This window comes from Peromyscus leucopus, chromosome 10 (genome assembly GCF_004664715.2).
Source record: "Peromyscus leucopus breed LL Stock chromosome 10, UCI_PerLeu_2.1, whole genome shotgun sequence".
NCBI classification, from domain to species: domain Eukaryota; kingdom Metazoa; phylum Chordata; class Mammalia; order Rodentia; family Cricetidae; genus Peromyscus; species Peromyscus leucopus.
In genome coordinates this window covers 54,907,497-54,925,465 of record NC_051071.1, presented here as the reverse complement: position 1 = coordinate 54,925,465, position 17,969 = coordinate 54,907,497, and the positions used below count along the sequence as shown (strand labels likewise).

The 17,969-nt window shown below is 41.8% G+C and overlaps 1 protein-coding gene across 7 annotated transcripts in view; it reads left to right on the top strand.

Moving 5' to 3' along the window:
* Window positions 1–17,754, top strand: part of Atp8a1 (ATPase phospholipid transporting 8A1) — a 228,809-nt gene extending 211,055 nt beyond the window's left edge. For all 7 annotated transcript variants that reach the window (XM_028882277.2, XM_028882275.2, XM_028882276.2 and 4 more), the window contains 4 exons: window positions 5,061–5,149; window positions 5,816–5,908; window positions 12,402–12,493; window positions 13,817–17,754. In XM_028882277.2, coding sequence (XP_028738110.1) covers window positions 5,061–5,149; window positions 5,816–5,908; window positions 12,402–12,493; window positions 13,817–13,914 — 372 coding nt within the window. In that variant the 3' untranslated portion in view covers window positions 13,915–17,754. The remainder of the gene's footprint in view (window positions 1–5,060; window positions 5,150–5,815; window positions 5,909–12,401; window positions 12,494–13,816) is intronic.
* The last annotated feature ends 215 nt before the right edge of the window (window positions 17,755–17,969 follow it).

The window sequence follows — 17,969 nt, the reverse complement described above, 5'->3', positions numbered from 1 at the left end:
GGGCTGTAAATAGTTTATCATTTCACAGATCCGATGGGAAAGCACCACTCTAGTTGCTGTGGGAATACAGCTTTGAAAAGAAAGGGTTTGCCCTGAAGCTTATTATCTGGGAGGGGTGGGGGGGACATAAATATGTAAGTAACCGAAATACATGACGATGATGATGGAGCAAGTGGCAGGGAGCTCCGTGCCAAGGAGCTGATGGAGCTCCGAGCATGAACCCAACCAACACCTGTTACAAAGTTGCAAACGATGCCCAGGGAAAGAAAGGCAGTTCGGTTCAACATGATGAAGGAGCCTGTATCGTTCAAACGTCTGAGTCTGACCCCAAGTAGTTTATTATAGACATATTTAAGCACAGCACAATTTGGTAAAAACTTTCCTGGTGATAATTCACTCAATCCTCTATACAATAAATCACAAAATGTACTCAACCAGCTGCAGAGTGACCTGTTCGCTGTCGCCAGTCACAGCAAATATCTGTGTTCCATAGCCTTGGAAAGGCATTCCAAGGTCCATCAGTGCATTGGTGAAAACCATACAGCTCACTGGGGCTCAGTGGGCTCCTTACTCCATCTTTTCCATGCCTTCCTTAAACTGCCATGCCCTTGACTCTGAGAGGCTGGGGTCACTTCACCACACCTGCGTCCCTGGGGCCTTGTAGGACTGCTGATCACAAAATGGATTCAGGAGATGCCAGCCTATATACAGGGTGACATGTGACACATGCTGCAGAAACGGAACTATCAAGTTAGCAGGAGTGAGTGAGTGTGCCACATCCCTTTCCCACAGGCTAATCCATTTCAGGGAAAACTCTGGGTTATTATAAGTGTCTGGTGAACAGTAGCTCTCCACACCCCACAACTGTGATGGTGCATTTCTTTTATTTGATTTAATTTGGTGCATTTTTTTTTTTTTTTACGACTGCAGAGAATGGTTGTGTCACTGATGGCTTGCTACGGCTTTTAAGAACACTGTTTCTGGTCTTGCCTGTCTCTTGAAATCTGTGTGCAGGAAGATGAGTAGATGAGTAGGCTCCCCTTACGATCAGATATTAGTACAGAATATCTGCACACATGTGAGACTCATTCTCCAGCATGTTTTACCTTTTCACTCACATTCCCTTGAAAGTTCTGTCTTTCCGTGAATCTGTTCTTTTTGGAGATATTTTTCCCTGCTATTTTTAAATATAGAAACCCTGTATAAAGCCTTTTCTAGATGATATAACTTTTTGGTTTTTGCTGTTTTGTTGGAGGGCTGTGAATTGAACCCAGGCCTCCCACAGAGCACAGGGATGACCTATCCACTGAGGACTATTCCCAGTCCTATTTCTTGGGAATTTTTAAATTGTTGCTAATATTAATTTGCAGCTCTTTTGGATTTATTTTCTCTTACAAAAAAAAAAGGAATGAGTCAAAAGAACAAGAAAGAGAGAGAGGAAGGGAGGGAGGGAGAAGAGAAGGAAAGGACTGTCTGTCTGTCTAAGTTTTAAACCAGGCATGGTACCATGTGCCTGTAACCCTTGCACTCAGGAGGCAAAAGCAAATAGATCATTTTCAAGTTCAAAGCCAGCCTGGGCTACATGGTAAAAACAACAACAACAAAAAAAAATCTTTTTTTAAAAACAACAAAAAACACCAAGTTTTGTAGCACTATTTTCTTAATAATCCCCCTGTGAAGTTAATATATAATAATTTATATTTTCTCCATTTCCTGTGAGCAGACTTAGGAGACTGATGTGCTTAACCAAGCCTCCTCCTGTTAGCAAATCTTTAAAGCTGAGAGTTTATCAATGATCAATTTATATTGACCCATACTATATGTTGACATTGAAAATAATGGATATATATATTGATCAAAAACATAAAATTTATAGATTTGTTTTCACTTAAGAGAAAACCTCCCTTTCTTAAAGCTCATGGGACAGATCACTAGAAAGAACCAGAGACGAGAGTCCTCTAAAGAATTCCAAAATTAAGTTAAAAATAGGAGAATGAGTCCATAATGAATACAGCCATGTTGCGCTGAGGGGTTTGATTCTTAAACCCACTTGATAGCTGAGGAATCGCTCCCCATGGAGTCTTGGCGGCTGCCATGGACACTGCCAGACCAAAGGCTGCACAGCACCAGACCTGCTCTGGTTGGGGCACAAGGGCTCTCTAAAGTGCTTTTATTTTGAAAGCCATCTTTACACTATGGAAGAGTAAGCGTTCCTTAGCAAGCCTTACCAGCCCTGCTAATGGCAAAGTCAGAGGCAAGAACCGCCAGCTGAAGGCTTACAAAGGGCAGGCAACAAACGTGAGTTCTCCTCCATTCTGTAAGGTTGAACTTGGGCAAGCTGACTGCAGAAGAACTCTGTTGGCGTCCCCACTGTGGGCCAGAGATAAGCAGTTAACGGGTCCTGGTCCTGCGCCTCCAAATGGGCTAGTTGCACATTAAGCTGATGTCTTCTCAGTAGTCTTCTGCGGGTTTATTTCGGAGCACTTCCCCTGTGTGTTGTGTTTTTATGTTTTCTGTTAGAGTTCGCCCTGATTTATTTTGAAGCCCTTAGTGGTCCCATCTGGAGCCTGTGACCTCAGCAGAGACAAGCACTTCCTTGTTCCCAGACAGGGCACAGGCAGGCCTGCAGGGTACCGACCACACAGCCCTATGTGCACAGACCCCCTCCACAAGCCCCTCTGGAAGCCGCTTTTGTGGCGGATTCCATTTGGTTTCACAGGACCTGGACGAGGACAAGGGACACTTGGCACTGCCCCCCAATCTCCCACGTTCAGGACCATTTGCAAACTGCTCTCGGAGCAAGCCCCAGACCAACCCCTAACAGACGCTCCCGTAAGCACCATTGTCTGCCCATGGCTTGCCTTTTCCCAGCTGACCTGCCTGAGAGTGGGGAGATGTGAAAAGTTAGAGTCAAACGAGCTTCCACCGAGGGAGGGGAGCTTTCTTGGACAGAAAGGAAGGAAATACCTCTGTGGGATTTCATTTTTTCCCCCTCCTCTTCATCCAAAAAAAATACAAAGAGACTCTCTGTCTTAAACGGGAACGTCGGCTTTAAATCTTTTAGGTTTGGATTAACGCTGCAAAAGAAAAAAAAAAATCTGACAGGCTTTCAGATATGACTCAGAAAAAGTTTTTTCCCCTCAATTCATGTTGTTCATTTGTAAAGCCAAAGGCCGGTAGCTGAATAGTCGGCTGTAGTCACCCCCTCGGTCATTAGCATGACAATGGTCAGAATTAGCAGCCTGCCGGAGCCAAGGTTTTCTTGTCAGCGGAGACATTTAGCTCGAGGTTAATACATGGTTTGCCAAAGGCGAGAAGAAGTCTTTCTTTTCTTGCCCCCAATTAAAATACATTAAAAGTAAGCCAGGGAAACATGTTTTTAGTTCTATGACTTAGTGTCTCACCTTACCTTTTCCCCAGAAAGAAAAAGATAGGCAAGGGTTTTTGTTTTGTTTTTGTGTTTTCTAATAGCTGTTACCTTACTAGAAAGCGTCCTTGAATGGCAACAAAGGCCAGGGAGTTGATAGGCATTTCCTAGTACACGGTTGCTGTTGGTTTTCACCATTGAGGATGTCAGCCAACATGTCCCAGATCATGTTTTGCTTATTAAATAAAGTGACTTTTATGGGGACATTTTTCACTTGTTGGTGTCTGGAATATAAATGCTGTTCCTCAGAACCCATGTGGCAAATTCTATTTTATGAGATTTTGTATTTATAATGGCATGTTTTTATTTTAGATGTGCAGAGATGTCCAGGGGGGGGAAAAAAAAAAAAAACCTTCGTATCCTTGAGTGGCAGACTCTATCAATAGCCTGTGGTCATGTAGGGAAAAGATGCAAGTAGTTCCTGGTGCCCCTTTGAGAGTCAAAATGGGGCTGGAGAGATGGAAGGAGAGTCAAAATGAATAGTGGGTCCAAGACATGCTTTAAAATTGTTCTTCCTATGTGATGAGGCTGGAGTGACTAGAACTCTGCAGGATTGTGAATCTACTTTGAATTAAACTCTTGGTCCTTTTTAATTCCCGAATTCAAGTTTTAAAAAGAAGAACTCTTCCTGTATAATTTTTACCAGAATTTAAAGTGTACAGGGATAGTTGGCTACTGTGTCCTGGAATTGTAGTAGTATATTTACAAACTAAACAGGTACAGCAGGCTTGCCCTTGAGAAACAAATCAACTCAAAAAAGTGAAACCAAAAATATATCTTTCATTGTACAAAACTAGTCTTTTTAAAAACTGTGTGATCTAACTCTATGACGATATTTTATTTTAATCACAAATAACTAATAGAATTTATTGCTTTTCTAAAATCGCAGAAGTGTTTTGTTTACAGTATGAAAGACATTGATACTCGATTTAAGATTTAATACAATGGAATAATTTAAAGTTAGTTTTAGCATACCTTTATTTGAGTTTCACACACTAGGTATTTGGTTTGACTTTAGCAATCATAGATGTATACTGATAAAATTTATGTGAATCATTGAACCAAAATTAAGATGAGGTCTATTCAGTGGCCCAAAATAATCAAGTTGTTACTTTCATAGATATCTTACTTTGATTGTACCATAGTCATAATGTATCTGGATGATTTTTAATGGCTCACCGTGTGATAAGTGTAAAGTTAATCTTCATGTGCAAGAATTATTAGATTTGGTTTCTAAATATGAATTATTTTATATGCTATATTTCATTTAAATCCAAAGTATATTTTATTTCCTCAGAAAGATTGATAATGATGCCCTGTTACAAAAGATCAAAATTTACACTTTACATCATGGAGCACGATAATTTTACAAAATCCATATGTATATACAAAAAGATTTAATGCATGATTCAAACTTCTCTATCAGCTACTTGAGATGGAAAAACTAGCGTGTAAATGCTAGTTTAAATAAATATGGCTTTTAATTCCAAATATTTTATGAGTTTGAGTTCAGGGTATTGTCTTATAAAATGATATTTAAGCTATCTTACTTAAATGGTCTTAAGAAATTCAGCGTGAAGGGTGTCCCTCTTGGTTCTATGGACGTATTGAGCGTGTGTGTTGACTTCCACAGGCAGCCATGCTCTTCAGCTCTGGAGTCTTTTGGATGGGCTTGCTCTCCATTCCTGTGGCTTCCTTGCTTCTGGATGTGCTGTGCAAAGTGTAAGTATGTGATATTTGTCTATATGCCCCAAAACATGCATGCATGTCACCTCTCCAATTTCTGCAGTTCTCAAACATGTTAAATTTGCAAAATCGGAATCAGTGATGATTATTAGTTTTAAAGAAGAAAGGCATGATTCAATGAGAAAACGAGTTTAGAGGACCAAGTGAGAAATGAAGGGGTTAACGTCAGGTGACATCAAAGACATGTATATTTGTCGGATTGGAGAAATATGTTTTTAGAAATCATCTGCAAGGCCTTAAAATAGAAAGGAAAAAGAGATTTTAGCTCTAAACATGTTTTTTAGGAGCTATGAAAAGAAATTCCTTGCTTCTCTGGTTCTAAACATATATAACATATAAAAGGAACAGAAACTTTACCATTTTTCTTAATAGTTAACGTTTTAAAATGATGTCGTATCCTACAATATAGTTACTAAAATTAATAATATATTTATTTAGTAACTCTTAGTATTGGAAAATCTCAATTGTTCTGACTGCTGTCCCTATATTACTAAATAGAAGTGCCCTTGCTTTTTTGATCTGTTGAAACTCTGTTTATCCCTGGTTCCTGCTGTGATTGCCAACGGCTTGACAGTAAACCACATGTCCACATCTGTAAAGTCTTCGGGGGGAATTTCCATGCAAATCCTTGTCTCCCTGCAGTATCAAGAGGACCGCCTTTAAAACATTAGTGGATGAAGTTCAGGAGCTCGAGGCGAAATCTCAGGACCCAGGGGCAGTCGTACTTGGAAAGAGGTAAAGGGCAAATTGAATATGTTCTTTCCTAGGAGAATTTTACATTTTTCTCTTGCTCGTGGCTGGAAATAAGCTGTAAGACTTGCATTTATCATCTCATTTGGGACTGGTGGTGTTATTGACAGAATCTGGCATCATAGAGGTATGGATTCAAACCAGATCTATCATCACTAAATAGTGAGCGGTCTTAGACAAATGTCTTAATGCAACTGAGCCTCAATTTTTTTTCATCAATAAACTGGGGCTGATGTACCTCCTTTCAAGTGGTTGTAAGGATTGAATAAAATAACGGAAGCGGGGTGACATAGACCTGTAATCACAGCACTTAGGTGGCCGACGCAGTCGATCATAGGTTTGGGGCCAGCCTTAACTGCATAAGGAATTTCAGGCCAGCCTCAGGTGCATATTAAGACCTTGTCTCTGAACACAAAATAAGGAATTGAAAGATATACTCTAAAATAGGTAGCACGGTGCCGAGCACTTCATAAGCATTTAAGTAAGTGATATTTACAAATAGTTGTATTGAAATTCTTAAAAGAAAGAGAATTTTTAATTTGAAGCAGTATCAATAATTTTTATAATCAAAACCATGGTTTGACGTATGGTGAGCTTCCCTGCCTGCATTTCTAGCTCAGTGTGTTCTTAAGAACCAATCTAAATTCAGGTCATCCAAAAGAGTGAGTTACACTTTCCAGGCCCTTTTCCTCACCACCACATCCTCCAAGCACACAGGCTAGTCAGCTAAATAAATCCACTAAATACCCAAAGCATTATTAAAAGAAAAATAATTGAAAGCAATCTACAATAAAAATATAACTATAAAGATAGCCCTGGGAATTCACTTTTTTTTTTTCTTTTATCCTACTAACCAAACCAAAGGTTTTGTCTAAAGTCCATAGGGAAATTTTGGGGGCCTGCAGTATGTCACCTCAGTCCTGCTTCGGCATTTTTATTCAGTTGGACAGAATGGAATAGATGTCAGAGTGAGAGCAGAAGCCACAGTCCTGGCCCCCGATTCCGACTGCCTCTCACTGGACGACCCTTGAAACACTGGTGTGAACCTGTGTTTTGAACGTCGCGGCCCCGGCATTTCTTGAGAACTCTCTGCCGTCCGGGCACCTCACTTGTAATCCGCATACACTGGCTCACTGAACCCGACAACAACCCAGGCAGACAGATCAGAACCTGAGTCCCTAACGTTGTTCGACCTCGAGCCCAGGCCAGGTGATTGAAGAGGTCCTGCTCCAAGTCATGATTCTGCATCATGGGGTTCATCGTACAAAAGCGCCTTTCCTGTGACCGGGGCCCAGCATCCCCTCTCTCTCTTCGTTTTCTCTCTCTTTCTTTCCGTGCGTGATACAAAGGATAAGAAAATGTTCCACATCACAAAAGCAAATACAGCTGCGTAGTGAGAGTTACTAGGGAAAGGCCACTGGCGATACTGTTTCTGCCCTTCGAGTCTGTGTCTCGTATTTGCGGGTATGCTGGGAAAGGCTGCATTAGCCCCTCCCGTGTCGTCCAGCAGTGACTGACAACTCCTGGTCAGCTAGGACTGACGTGATGGTCTCCATATCTTAATCATCCCAGGAGTCTGCAGTGTGTGTGACCCCTTTCCGTTGAACAAGCAGTAAATCGTGGTTGCTGGAAAGAGGGCTTAGGGGTTAAGAGCACTTGTTGCTCTCGGACAGGACCTGGTTTGGGCTCCCAGCACCCACATGGTGGCTCACGGCCATGGGTAAATCCAGTTGCGGGGGCTCGAACACCCTCTCCTGACCGCCAAGGACACCAAGTATGAATGTAGTGCACATACATACATGCAGACCAAACACTGATACACATAAAATAAATAAAGCTTTAAAAGTCAATGGGTGGATCTAAGCCACCAAGAAATGGATTATACCCTTATAATCACTGATTTCTCTGTTAGAAATACTTCAGTTATCCCCACCCCGTCCCCTGTCCCCCGTCCCCAGTCCCCCGTCCCCCGTCTCCCGTCCCCCACCCCCGCCCAAGCTTACCCAGCTCACTTGACTTTTAAAATACCTATTCCGCTGTCCTCAGGAATGAGTTAGGTAAACTGACAAAATACTACCCTCAGATCCTTGGACCGGCACATACCTGCATGCTTGCTGCTCACTGGCGATCTGAAGGCTGGTGGTGAGGGAGAGCGTGGTGGCTTCCTGCTACAAAGCAGCTCCTCCCGGAGGGGCAATGCAGAAGGGGTGATGTAGGGAGGACAGCAGCAGGACAGGAAACCTGCCCTACTACACTAAACGTCGTCGGCAGGTGACATCTTCACACTTATCAAACAAACACCAGAGACGAGTGGAGAAGAGCCTTCCCCATGCAAGCGAGAGGACTTGAGTTCAAGTCTCCGGCACCATATAAAAAGCTGGGTGTAGTCATCCATGCCTGTAACCCCAGCACTTTTTTCTTAATGGAAAGCAATTTGGGTGTTGTCCTAGAACTAACAAATGAAATTATACGTCCCAGTTTTCACTACGGTCTTTATGTCAATCTGACAGCGCATGCTCTGTGGGCAATAAAGAAGCCTATAGAAAAGCTGTTCTGGGGCTAGGAAGATGGTCTGTCAGTCTAGTACCTGCTTTTGAGTCTTGAGGGCCTGAGTTCAGATCTACAGAACCCACATCAAAAGCCAGGATGGTCTAGCAGGCCTGTAGCCACAGCACTGGGAGGAAAGAGACCAGCAGGTCTCCAAAGCTCATCCGTTGGGCCAGTCACTTGCCAAGCAATGAGTGTCTGGTCCACACATCCTGTCTCAAAAAGTAAAGGTAGAGGGCGATCCAAAAGACTCCCCATCCGTCCCTCCACATGTTCACATCACACATGTACACAACTCCACTAGCAAATAATGTTCACCGTAGTGGTATCTGCACCAAAAATACAACAAAACAAAAACAAACAAACAAACAAAAAACCATGCACACACGCTAATTTTTCTTTTTTCAATAAAGTCTAAAAAAATTTTTTTGAAAGAAAAATCTTTTCTTCAGCCTACTCATCACCGGGGTGAAAAGCCACGTCGTCGTCCCTCCCCCTAGACAGAGATTAGGCTGTGCTTCATTCTCTCCCAGCCACACTGCCATCTCACCGCGCTGTGCATTAACCCTTTCATCATGATTAGATGCTTGTTAGCTTTCGGGACACTCGTCTCAGCGAGCCAAACCAAACAGTTCGCCAGGTCTCCTAGTGTGCTTTTTATCGCTGTGATAAAAACACTGACCCAAAGCAACTTGTAGAAGAAAGGGTTTATTGCAGCCTGCACATTACTGTTCATCACATAGGGAAGCCAAGGCTGGACCTGGCCGCAGAAAACTTAACCCAGAGACCGTGGAGGGATGCCGCCTACTGATTGGCTTCCTCTGGCTTTCTCAGCTACGTTTCTTACGCAGTCCAGGCCCACCAGCTCAGGGATGGCACTACACCAGCTCAGGCCTCTAGCCCACGGTGGGCTGAGTCCTCCCACATCAATTAGAAATCAAGAAAATATCCCCACAGACTTGCCCACAGGCCATTCTAATGGAAGCAATTCCGAGACTGGGATTCACTCTTCTTGAGTATGTCTAGGTTTATGTCAAGTTGATAAACACTACCCAGCACACTAAACCGATACATGCCACTTTACCACCCTTCAAAGGTGACCAGGATTCCTTTAAAATAACACATTCCTTGACTGTATATGAGTTTTATCCAATAACATAGTCTAGTGTTTCTCAAAGAAATCCTATTTTTAAACTTAGTATCTTTTCATTCACCTCCACTAAATACCCAAGTTCCAATATTGTGATGAGTTGGAAATAAAGCAACAGTGTTTAAATAGTAGTTACTGTGTGATTGCATTAAACAAACTTGGAATTTGCATATCTTGGTAAGTAAATGAAAGACCCTACAAGATTAAGAGAAACTACTACCTAAGAATTGTAGTAGATGTGGTTTTAGTAAGGCTGTGTCTTGGTCCTTCTCTCTCTCTCTTTTCTGTCACACTGAGTTAAGCTTTTTTAGCAAAACAAAACAAAACAAAATAAAAAACTAAATTTTCAGTATACTTATTTATGTTAACATGTTATCCACATATTTTACAATGGGACCTGATAGTAATCCTAGTCCCCCATGAACATGGATGGCATAAAAGTGCATCAATTTTGAAATAATAAATTGTTTCCCGAGGGCAGAATAAGGCCAGAGAAATCAACTCCCCATCACTTCTAATTTAGGAAGCACCCTCCTGTAGATGGCATTTATATTCTGGAGGAGGCACTAAACAGTCACCCAGGAAAGAACATAGCCACAAAAACGTAGTTGTTTTCTTAGCAGTGAGGTAGAATGGGGGCATCAGGAATTAAAACTCATGTATAGCAGTAGTTCTCTCACACCGAGCCAAGGTTAAGTACAAACCAAGGCATCAAAAGTGATCCTTACAAAGTACCTTTTCTAATAGAATCCCTGGGATCTGGGGGATAGGAGTGGGAGGGACCAGCATTTGTTGAGTGCTTCCTAAGTGTCAATCACTATGCTGACAGGCAGCTAAACCCTGCCTGTCTGCCAGAGAGTTATGTATTGTCCTCCCATTAGAAGTGAGATGACCAAGGAAGGTTTGTCTACAGTGACCTAGCTAACAAGTAGCAGACTCAAGATCTAGTCAAAGACAGACTCCAGAGTCTATGCCCTTTCCTGATGGATGTGCTAAGTTTCCAAGAGAGTCTCGGTGCTCAAAAAAATAAGTAAATCAGGGTGGGGAAAGCATCATCCTGTGTATTTCAGTTGCTGAAATATCGAAGATAAAGTCCATCCCTAGACTTCTTCACATATTGGTGTTGTGATATTCAAGTATGATGCATTTTGGAAAGTCAGCCTGAAACTATGAAAGTGGGTTTGGGAAAGAAGTTGCCAGGAAGCTCCTTTGCCCTCCTCCAGCCTTCTGGAATCATTTCGGCTCCCAACACCAGAGACTGCCAGACCCCCTGTCCCTAGTGCTCTGCTAATCAGATCACAATGTCCGAGGCTCCCACTCCCAGCTTCCCCAGAGGAGTTACCCATTGTAGTGCCCTTAGGGTCTCAGTCTGCAGCGTTAGATTGCTTAAGGGGAAGGGTGGGAAGAGCGACTTGATAGAGATGACCCCTTTCCTCTGTGTGTGGCAGAAACAAGGTTTACAAGGATCTGGGCTGCTGCTCCACTGCTCCATGGATTCGTTGTCTCCTTTTAATGCGGCTAATTCCCAGTGACAATAAAATATGTCGAGTAAGCCCGAGCTCACATCCCTAGGCTTCAAAAACTATGTGAGAGATTAATACAAATGTCAACATTTCTAAATATTTTCCTTCCATCTTTGCCTAAATGTCTATGTAATTCATTTATACAATGAAGAGGATCTTTTTTTGTGTATATGTGTATATGATAAAGATAATTCCATTTTAGGCTTTCAAAAAAAATGGCAAAACATAGAACTAGCATAATTTACAGCAGTTTAACTGAAGCTTGCATGGTGAGGAAAAAAAACAAGATGGGAATTTTTTTTTTTAGCCGATGTCCTTCCAATTGCTAGAACACACTTGCGTGGCACAGACACCTTCCTTCCTCCCACACTGACTGTTTTGCTTGGGCTTTTTTTTTTTTTTTTTTTGCTATCAAAGAACATTGAATAAGTCAGCCACTAGGGAAATAGCACAATTGGTAAGACGGAGGAAGTTTGTAAGCATGTCTCCAAATGGCTCCGATTCCTCTATCCCACAAATGTTTGGATTCCTGTTGTGTGAGGGACTCCACTATGCCGTAGAGGGAACCATGTGGCACTTCTCACAGCGTGGTTTGCAGAAGTTCCGTGATTCATTCCGGAGACCTCGCTGTGGAAGTCAGGCTAAGCGTTTATGGATTTTTGTTTCCTTGTTGCTTTATCTAGAATAATTATTTTCTGAAAACAATTCGTATTTTAAAATGAAACTGACATACTTAAACCAGATTAGAATGGTAATGGAATTTTTCTGATTACAGAGGATAATATTTTACCCTTTGTATTTTTTTTTCATTTTTTTTTTAAGTACAACTAAAACGATCATTTTATATCAGAGTATGTCAAAGTGTGAGCAAGATATAGTATGGGTAAAAGAGCTGTATTTAAAATCCAACTGTTCTGTACTTAGAATGCGTACCGAGTCAATCAAGGCTTTTAGATGATTTGGTAACGTTTTACTACTTGTGTTGAACAGATTCTGTATTTCCATTTGATTTAGATATAATGGTGCTGGGTAAAGAAATCTTAGTTTGCCTAGATTATCATTAAAGATAAAACTCCTCTGTAGCTGTGGGGGAAATACTTAAGATCTCATTTGCTAGCTGGGAAAATAGAATAAAAAGGAATTAGATCCCACTGCCGGTTCTCCGGCTTTTGTTCGGTCTAACTCTGCTGGTAGTCCTGCAGAGAGCCTGGCTCCCTGAGTTGAGAGTGTGTTTCACACTTTTGTGCCTGCCCCACAGCCTCACGGAGAGGGCACAGCTGCTCAAGAATGTCTTTAAGAAGAACCACGTCAACCTGTACCGCTCCGAGTCCCTACAGCAGAACCTGCTCCGTGAGTATTGGAGTTTTGATTAAATTCTCTGCACTCTGTGGATCCCAGCGCTTATCAGAGCAGTGTGTTGAATATCCACCGTCTTTAGCCATTTAAAATGAATGGTTTAAAATTTATATACCAGCATGGTATATAAAAACAAATGGTTGGTTAACAACCCCATGGACTGCACCATCTCCCAGTTAATAGCGAATTTTAAAATGCTGCCATCTCCACATTCCTTGTGGCCTTAAATCTTAAAAAGAAACAGTGGGATAAATCTTAACTCTGAGGCGCCGCCTCTCTGTTGTTATCTTTCCTCCATGAGTAACTTCGCAAGGGTCTTTTCAGCTTTCATGCGGTGCAAGGAAACATATGTTTTCCCCTTCAAAAATATTTATGCATATTTAGAGTTGGGAGAAATTATTGGATATCTCACCCTCTTAACATTTCAAGGACCTGAAAGGGAACATAATATATACAGCCCTGTAGTAAATTTACCGGAGCTGGTAATATATCTTTTATTTTGTGTTTCCACATGTAATTTATTTTCCTTTATATATGCTCATGCATAGTGCTTTTGGTCTTTATGTGTCAAGGGCCTTTTCCAAAGATGTGATCCCACTAGGGGTTATCTCCTATCCCCACACCCCCTCAGACCATGTAAACATCACTGAGGTAATACACACACACACACACACACACACACACACACACACACACATTATATATGTGCTGGGAACCAAAGAGAGTGTTACCTAAAGAAAGCAGGCCTCTCCTTCACCACTAGCAATTCTGTGTGTTCGTCTCCTCCTCCTAAATGCCATTAATTAACAAATGACCATGTATCTATGTGGAGAGTATAAGGTAGTGTTTTCATCTGTGTGCTCAATTATGGTAGAATAATTTAGTCGAGCTAATTAATACATTCCTCTGTTCACCTACATATCCCCCTCTCTCCAACCTTCCCACTCACACAGCACCTATCTGAAAATGTATCCAATGCCATGATCAGACTCTGTGAGCCTTCCAGTCATGGGAAAGCAAAAAACGGAGGGAGTAGACTTGCTGTGTGGATCCCAGGACTAAGGGAGATTGGGCAGCTTCTGCCTAGTCAAATGGGGAGCAGGATTTAGAGGCTCCACACTGGCAATCTCTGGCCCTCCCCACTCTGCCTTTCTGACTGCTGGACTTGTGTCTTTTGCAGATGTTCACAATGAGCGCCCCTTGCTTCTGAAGGTGGGAGATGGGTACCATTTCTCCCAGGCCAGCCGGAAGCACTTAGAACTGACGGTAATTTCCAGTGAGTTCAGTCAGTGATTTCTGTTCTTTCGTTACTTACAGACGGCTACGCTTTCTCTCAAGATGAAAACGGCATCGTCTCACAGTCTGAAGTGATTAGAGCCTATGATACCACGAAACAGAGGCCAGATGAGTGGTGAAAAGGAGACCTAAGCAACAGGCCCTGCTGTGTCTCTGAGGAGAGCCGTCACAATCTGAGGTCATCCCCTGCAGTCTGCTGACCAATCCCAGTCTGGCCCATGGGGAGAAAAAGTGGATCCGAGCTCATCTCCCAGATGGATTTCACGGACATAAGCTCTATGCGATTATTCTAACACCATCGCCCTCAGATGTTCTCAAGTACCTGCTAAGGCTTTGTAAACCGGTATTGGAAATGACCTTGTGTCTTGCCTGAGTGCTTTCTCAAAGTGGGGACAGGTCAGTGTTCACAAGCCGCCCCTCTGGGCCTGTAGCTCTCAGTTCATTGGCTCAACGACCCGTCAATCAACCATTTAAAAAACAACTCCGAAATGGTGTTAAGAGAAGGGACTCTGGATATCGAGACTTAGATTTCAGGATATGCTGAAACACGCCAGCATTCTTGACTCACTCTACTGAACACTTCTAAACAAGGCATTAATACGTGTTTGTGTCAATAAAGTGTCTTGCTTAATGTTTGCCAAAGACGTTCAGTGCGTGTGTTTGTCATTCAGTAGTCAACTGCCCAGAAATGTAAAGGAGAGTTTCCTCGCAGTACTGCTGTTCGATCTGCATGCTTGACTTTTCAAATGTGAGCGCGACTTGCAAAAATTGAACATGTCCAGGCGTTTGCTACTAAAATCTGTGATGTCGCACCTTCGGCCTTACAACTGCTTCTCCGTCGATTGTTCTCTTTATTTGTCCCGTCAGAGAGACCTGTCCGCGTGTGACCATTGTTGCAGCACTGATTTCTTCCTTAACTCTGTTGTCTGTCATTTCTGATGAACTTTAGACTCCCTTTAGATGCTCGTAGAAATCTGGCTTCTGCTGTGTATTGAGTGATGTCACTGGGTCTTCATTATTTTTTCCCCTCCTAAGAAAATTATGCTTACGTATTTATGTGGGATTTCTGAAGCTTCTGTGTCGATGTTTGGGGTAATCCATCAGATAATGCATGGGCTTTTTGTCATGTGCCTAGGCTCGGCTTTTGTCCTGTGTTCTGTTTGGTCCTCGCTGTGTGTTCCCACTGGAGATGATATACGTAGCACAGTTGGTGTGTCAGTGATACCCATATGCTTCACCCTTAAAATTATTTCACAGTTCGCTCAACCAAGAGTTCCCAAAGTGAGCGCGTACTGCTAATTGACAGAGACAGATAAGTAGCATGTTTCCCTTGTTTTAAGGAAATAGCTATTACTCCAGTAAACCTTCCAGTCAATGAATACTTCTTCTCATCATGAGTGGGGCTCACTGATACGTTTTCAAATATATGTTCATTCTCATTAGTTTTGGCATTTCCATGAAATCTCCTGAAAAAAATGCCTATTTTGCTACCAACAATAAATGGTGAAGGGGCTGTTTAAGAACCACACCCTGTTTTCTACAGTTTTTACAACATGTTTTTCATCTTAAAAGATTAAAAAGGGAGTTCTAGTTTTCAGATACACTTCAGAGATCGAAACGAACTCTTCTGCCTTTTATCCAAAAGCCTGTTTGCCTTTAAGTGGGTTACCAGCAAAATAGGGATCTTTAAACGTGTGCAAGGACTAGCTTTGAGAAGAGGGAGCTTCCAAATTACCCCCCATTTCATCATTGACATTGTTTTCCCTCTTTTTCTCAGTCTGGATTTAAAATTAGACTCTGTTTCTTCCTCCTCTAAATTTGTAGCTAGTTAACCAGTGTGTCTCTGCATTCCCTACAAATGAGAGGTCCTAAACCCCCACAGTATTCTGAAGGGAGCAGAGTGGACACACTCCACATCTCAAACTTGTCTGTCCTGTTGGAGCTTAGATGAAGCAACCCACAAATCAAAACATCCAGCAGAACTGCACACAGAGACTCGAAGGTGATCTTTCACATTGGGAGGCTGGAGACTTTAACCTTCTACCAACTAAGTGTGGCGAGTGGGTTCTCCTCAGCCTCCTGGTGGTGACAGTGGAGATCCACACCACAGAAATGAGTGGTCCCCCAAGGATGGCTTCCCTTTGCCCTCTCCAGCAGAGGCGGCTGTCTCCAGGTTCCTCACGTCAGAGCGTTGTGGATGAGAATGGAATCTTCTGCCCTCCGCATGAAAATCTAAAGTCCTTTTTTTTTTTTTCTTGAATCATGAATTATTTTGATGGAATGCCTCCACATGAGAATACTCATGGTTAATCAGTCTAGTTCATACCCTGAAATGAAGCTCTTTATGCCTGGTCATCCCTGGATCCTGTGTTTGAATGGTGGACATGAAGTCAAGTCTCCCTGTTTCTTGGGTTGGGGATAGCACAGGGAGTGGCCACTTGGGTAAAACTTGAAATAGAGAATTGCTGTTGCAGTGGGTGTGTGATACCCTTGAATTTCTAACCTTTGTTAGCTGAGGGGAAACGCTCATGGTTTTACCGGGATTTGAATCACAGCAGTCAAAGTGACTTTAAACCTGTTTTTCTGAAAAAAAAAAAAAAAAAAAAAAAAAAAAAAAAAAACAACAATATGTAACTCCAAAACTCCTCGTTAGGGACTCTAGTAAGTGCTGACATGACTGCTTTGTAATGTTTACAATCCAGAAAATACTATTTATAGCAGAAAAGCCTCGTCACTTTAGCATTGAAAAGCTGGGCGTTTCTTCCTTCTTCATGTTGGAATATACACAGCAGTATACAACCTGGACTTTCTCTATGTATTATACATGTGAAAAGGCATTGGTGTCTGGCACCCTGTAAGATGCTGTATTGTAGAAGGTATTAGCAGGAAAGCAGTGTTCTCGGGAACATAGGAAATTTAACATGGTAAGTGGGCTTCCTGGCTGGAACTCCTCTTGGCGCTCTGTGTGAGATGGCGTCAGCAACAAAGGAGAACTTACTGGAAAGCTTTCTCACCCAGGCAAGAGGACGGATACTGCCAAATCAGGGAGCCATGAGCTGTATTGTCATTAAAGAGAATCGGCAGTTCTTTTTCTCCCCGACAGACAAAGTGAATTCTAGAAATGACCAGCATGTAGTCTCAGCATTTAATTATATATTGTAATTTTTCCACTCCATATCCCTGATAGCTGGGGTGATAGTGACAGGTTAATTTGTCCTATACTCAGTGCCACCCTCATAAGCTGTCATGGAAAAAAATCCTTTCAGAAAGTGAATGCGAGCCAGAGAGCAATAGCGACATCCTCTGAAAACAGTGTGTGGCGATCACAAAGCCACCTGTTCATCACGCGGTTGGTTTTTGATGGTTCCAGGTCTTAAAACTTGTTTCACGAAATGAACCTTTAGTCTAAACAGTAAACTACAAACTTTAGTCCCACTTACTCACACCGTGGTGACCAGGTATGTGGGATTCCTTCTGTCCATTGCTGACAGCAACACCACGTGGCTCTGTGCCTCAAAAATGCTTTTTAATGATGAGCATTTCTGGATGCCTCTTGAACATAACATAGCCTGATTTTTCTCACATTGAAATAAAAACACTTGTGAAACTTAGTTATACTTTGCTGTGTTTTAATTAACCTTCAACAGCTATTGAAATGGAATGTAAGTTAAGTTTTGAAGAAAGGAAAATAAATGCTGTCTGTGTTTTGTATTGATTTATTTTCTGTAGAAGAAGAGCTGTTAGGATTTTTTGTTTTTGTGCGTGTTTCGTTTTTTTTGTTTTGTTTTGTTTTTTGATAGGTTTATGGTTTGCATGAACTAATATTTAAAGTGATCCACACAAATGCATGGCTTTTGTAAAAATCTTGATATTTATTTCTGTCTTATAAAACTTTATCATGGCCTAACTAGAATTTAATATTCAGTGGACAAATTAATTGGTCCTCCACACCTTTTTTTTAAAAAAAAACTAAATGGATTATTTTACAAACTTCAACAAATTCAATTGAATCTTTTTATTTAATTGAATCTTCTGTTTAGCTTGCCTCCAAGAGCTTTTCTTTAGAAAGTTCATGAAACTTCTCAGCAAATAAATCTTCCCTAAGTAGTGGACTGCATATGTGCTTATTTTGAATTAACAGCAACTTTCCATGGGTAAGTTTGCTATGGCAAAG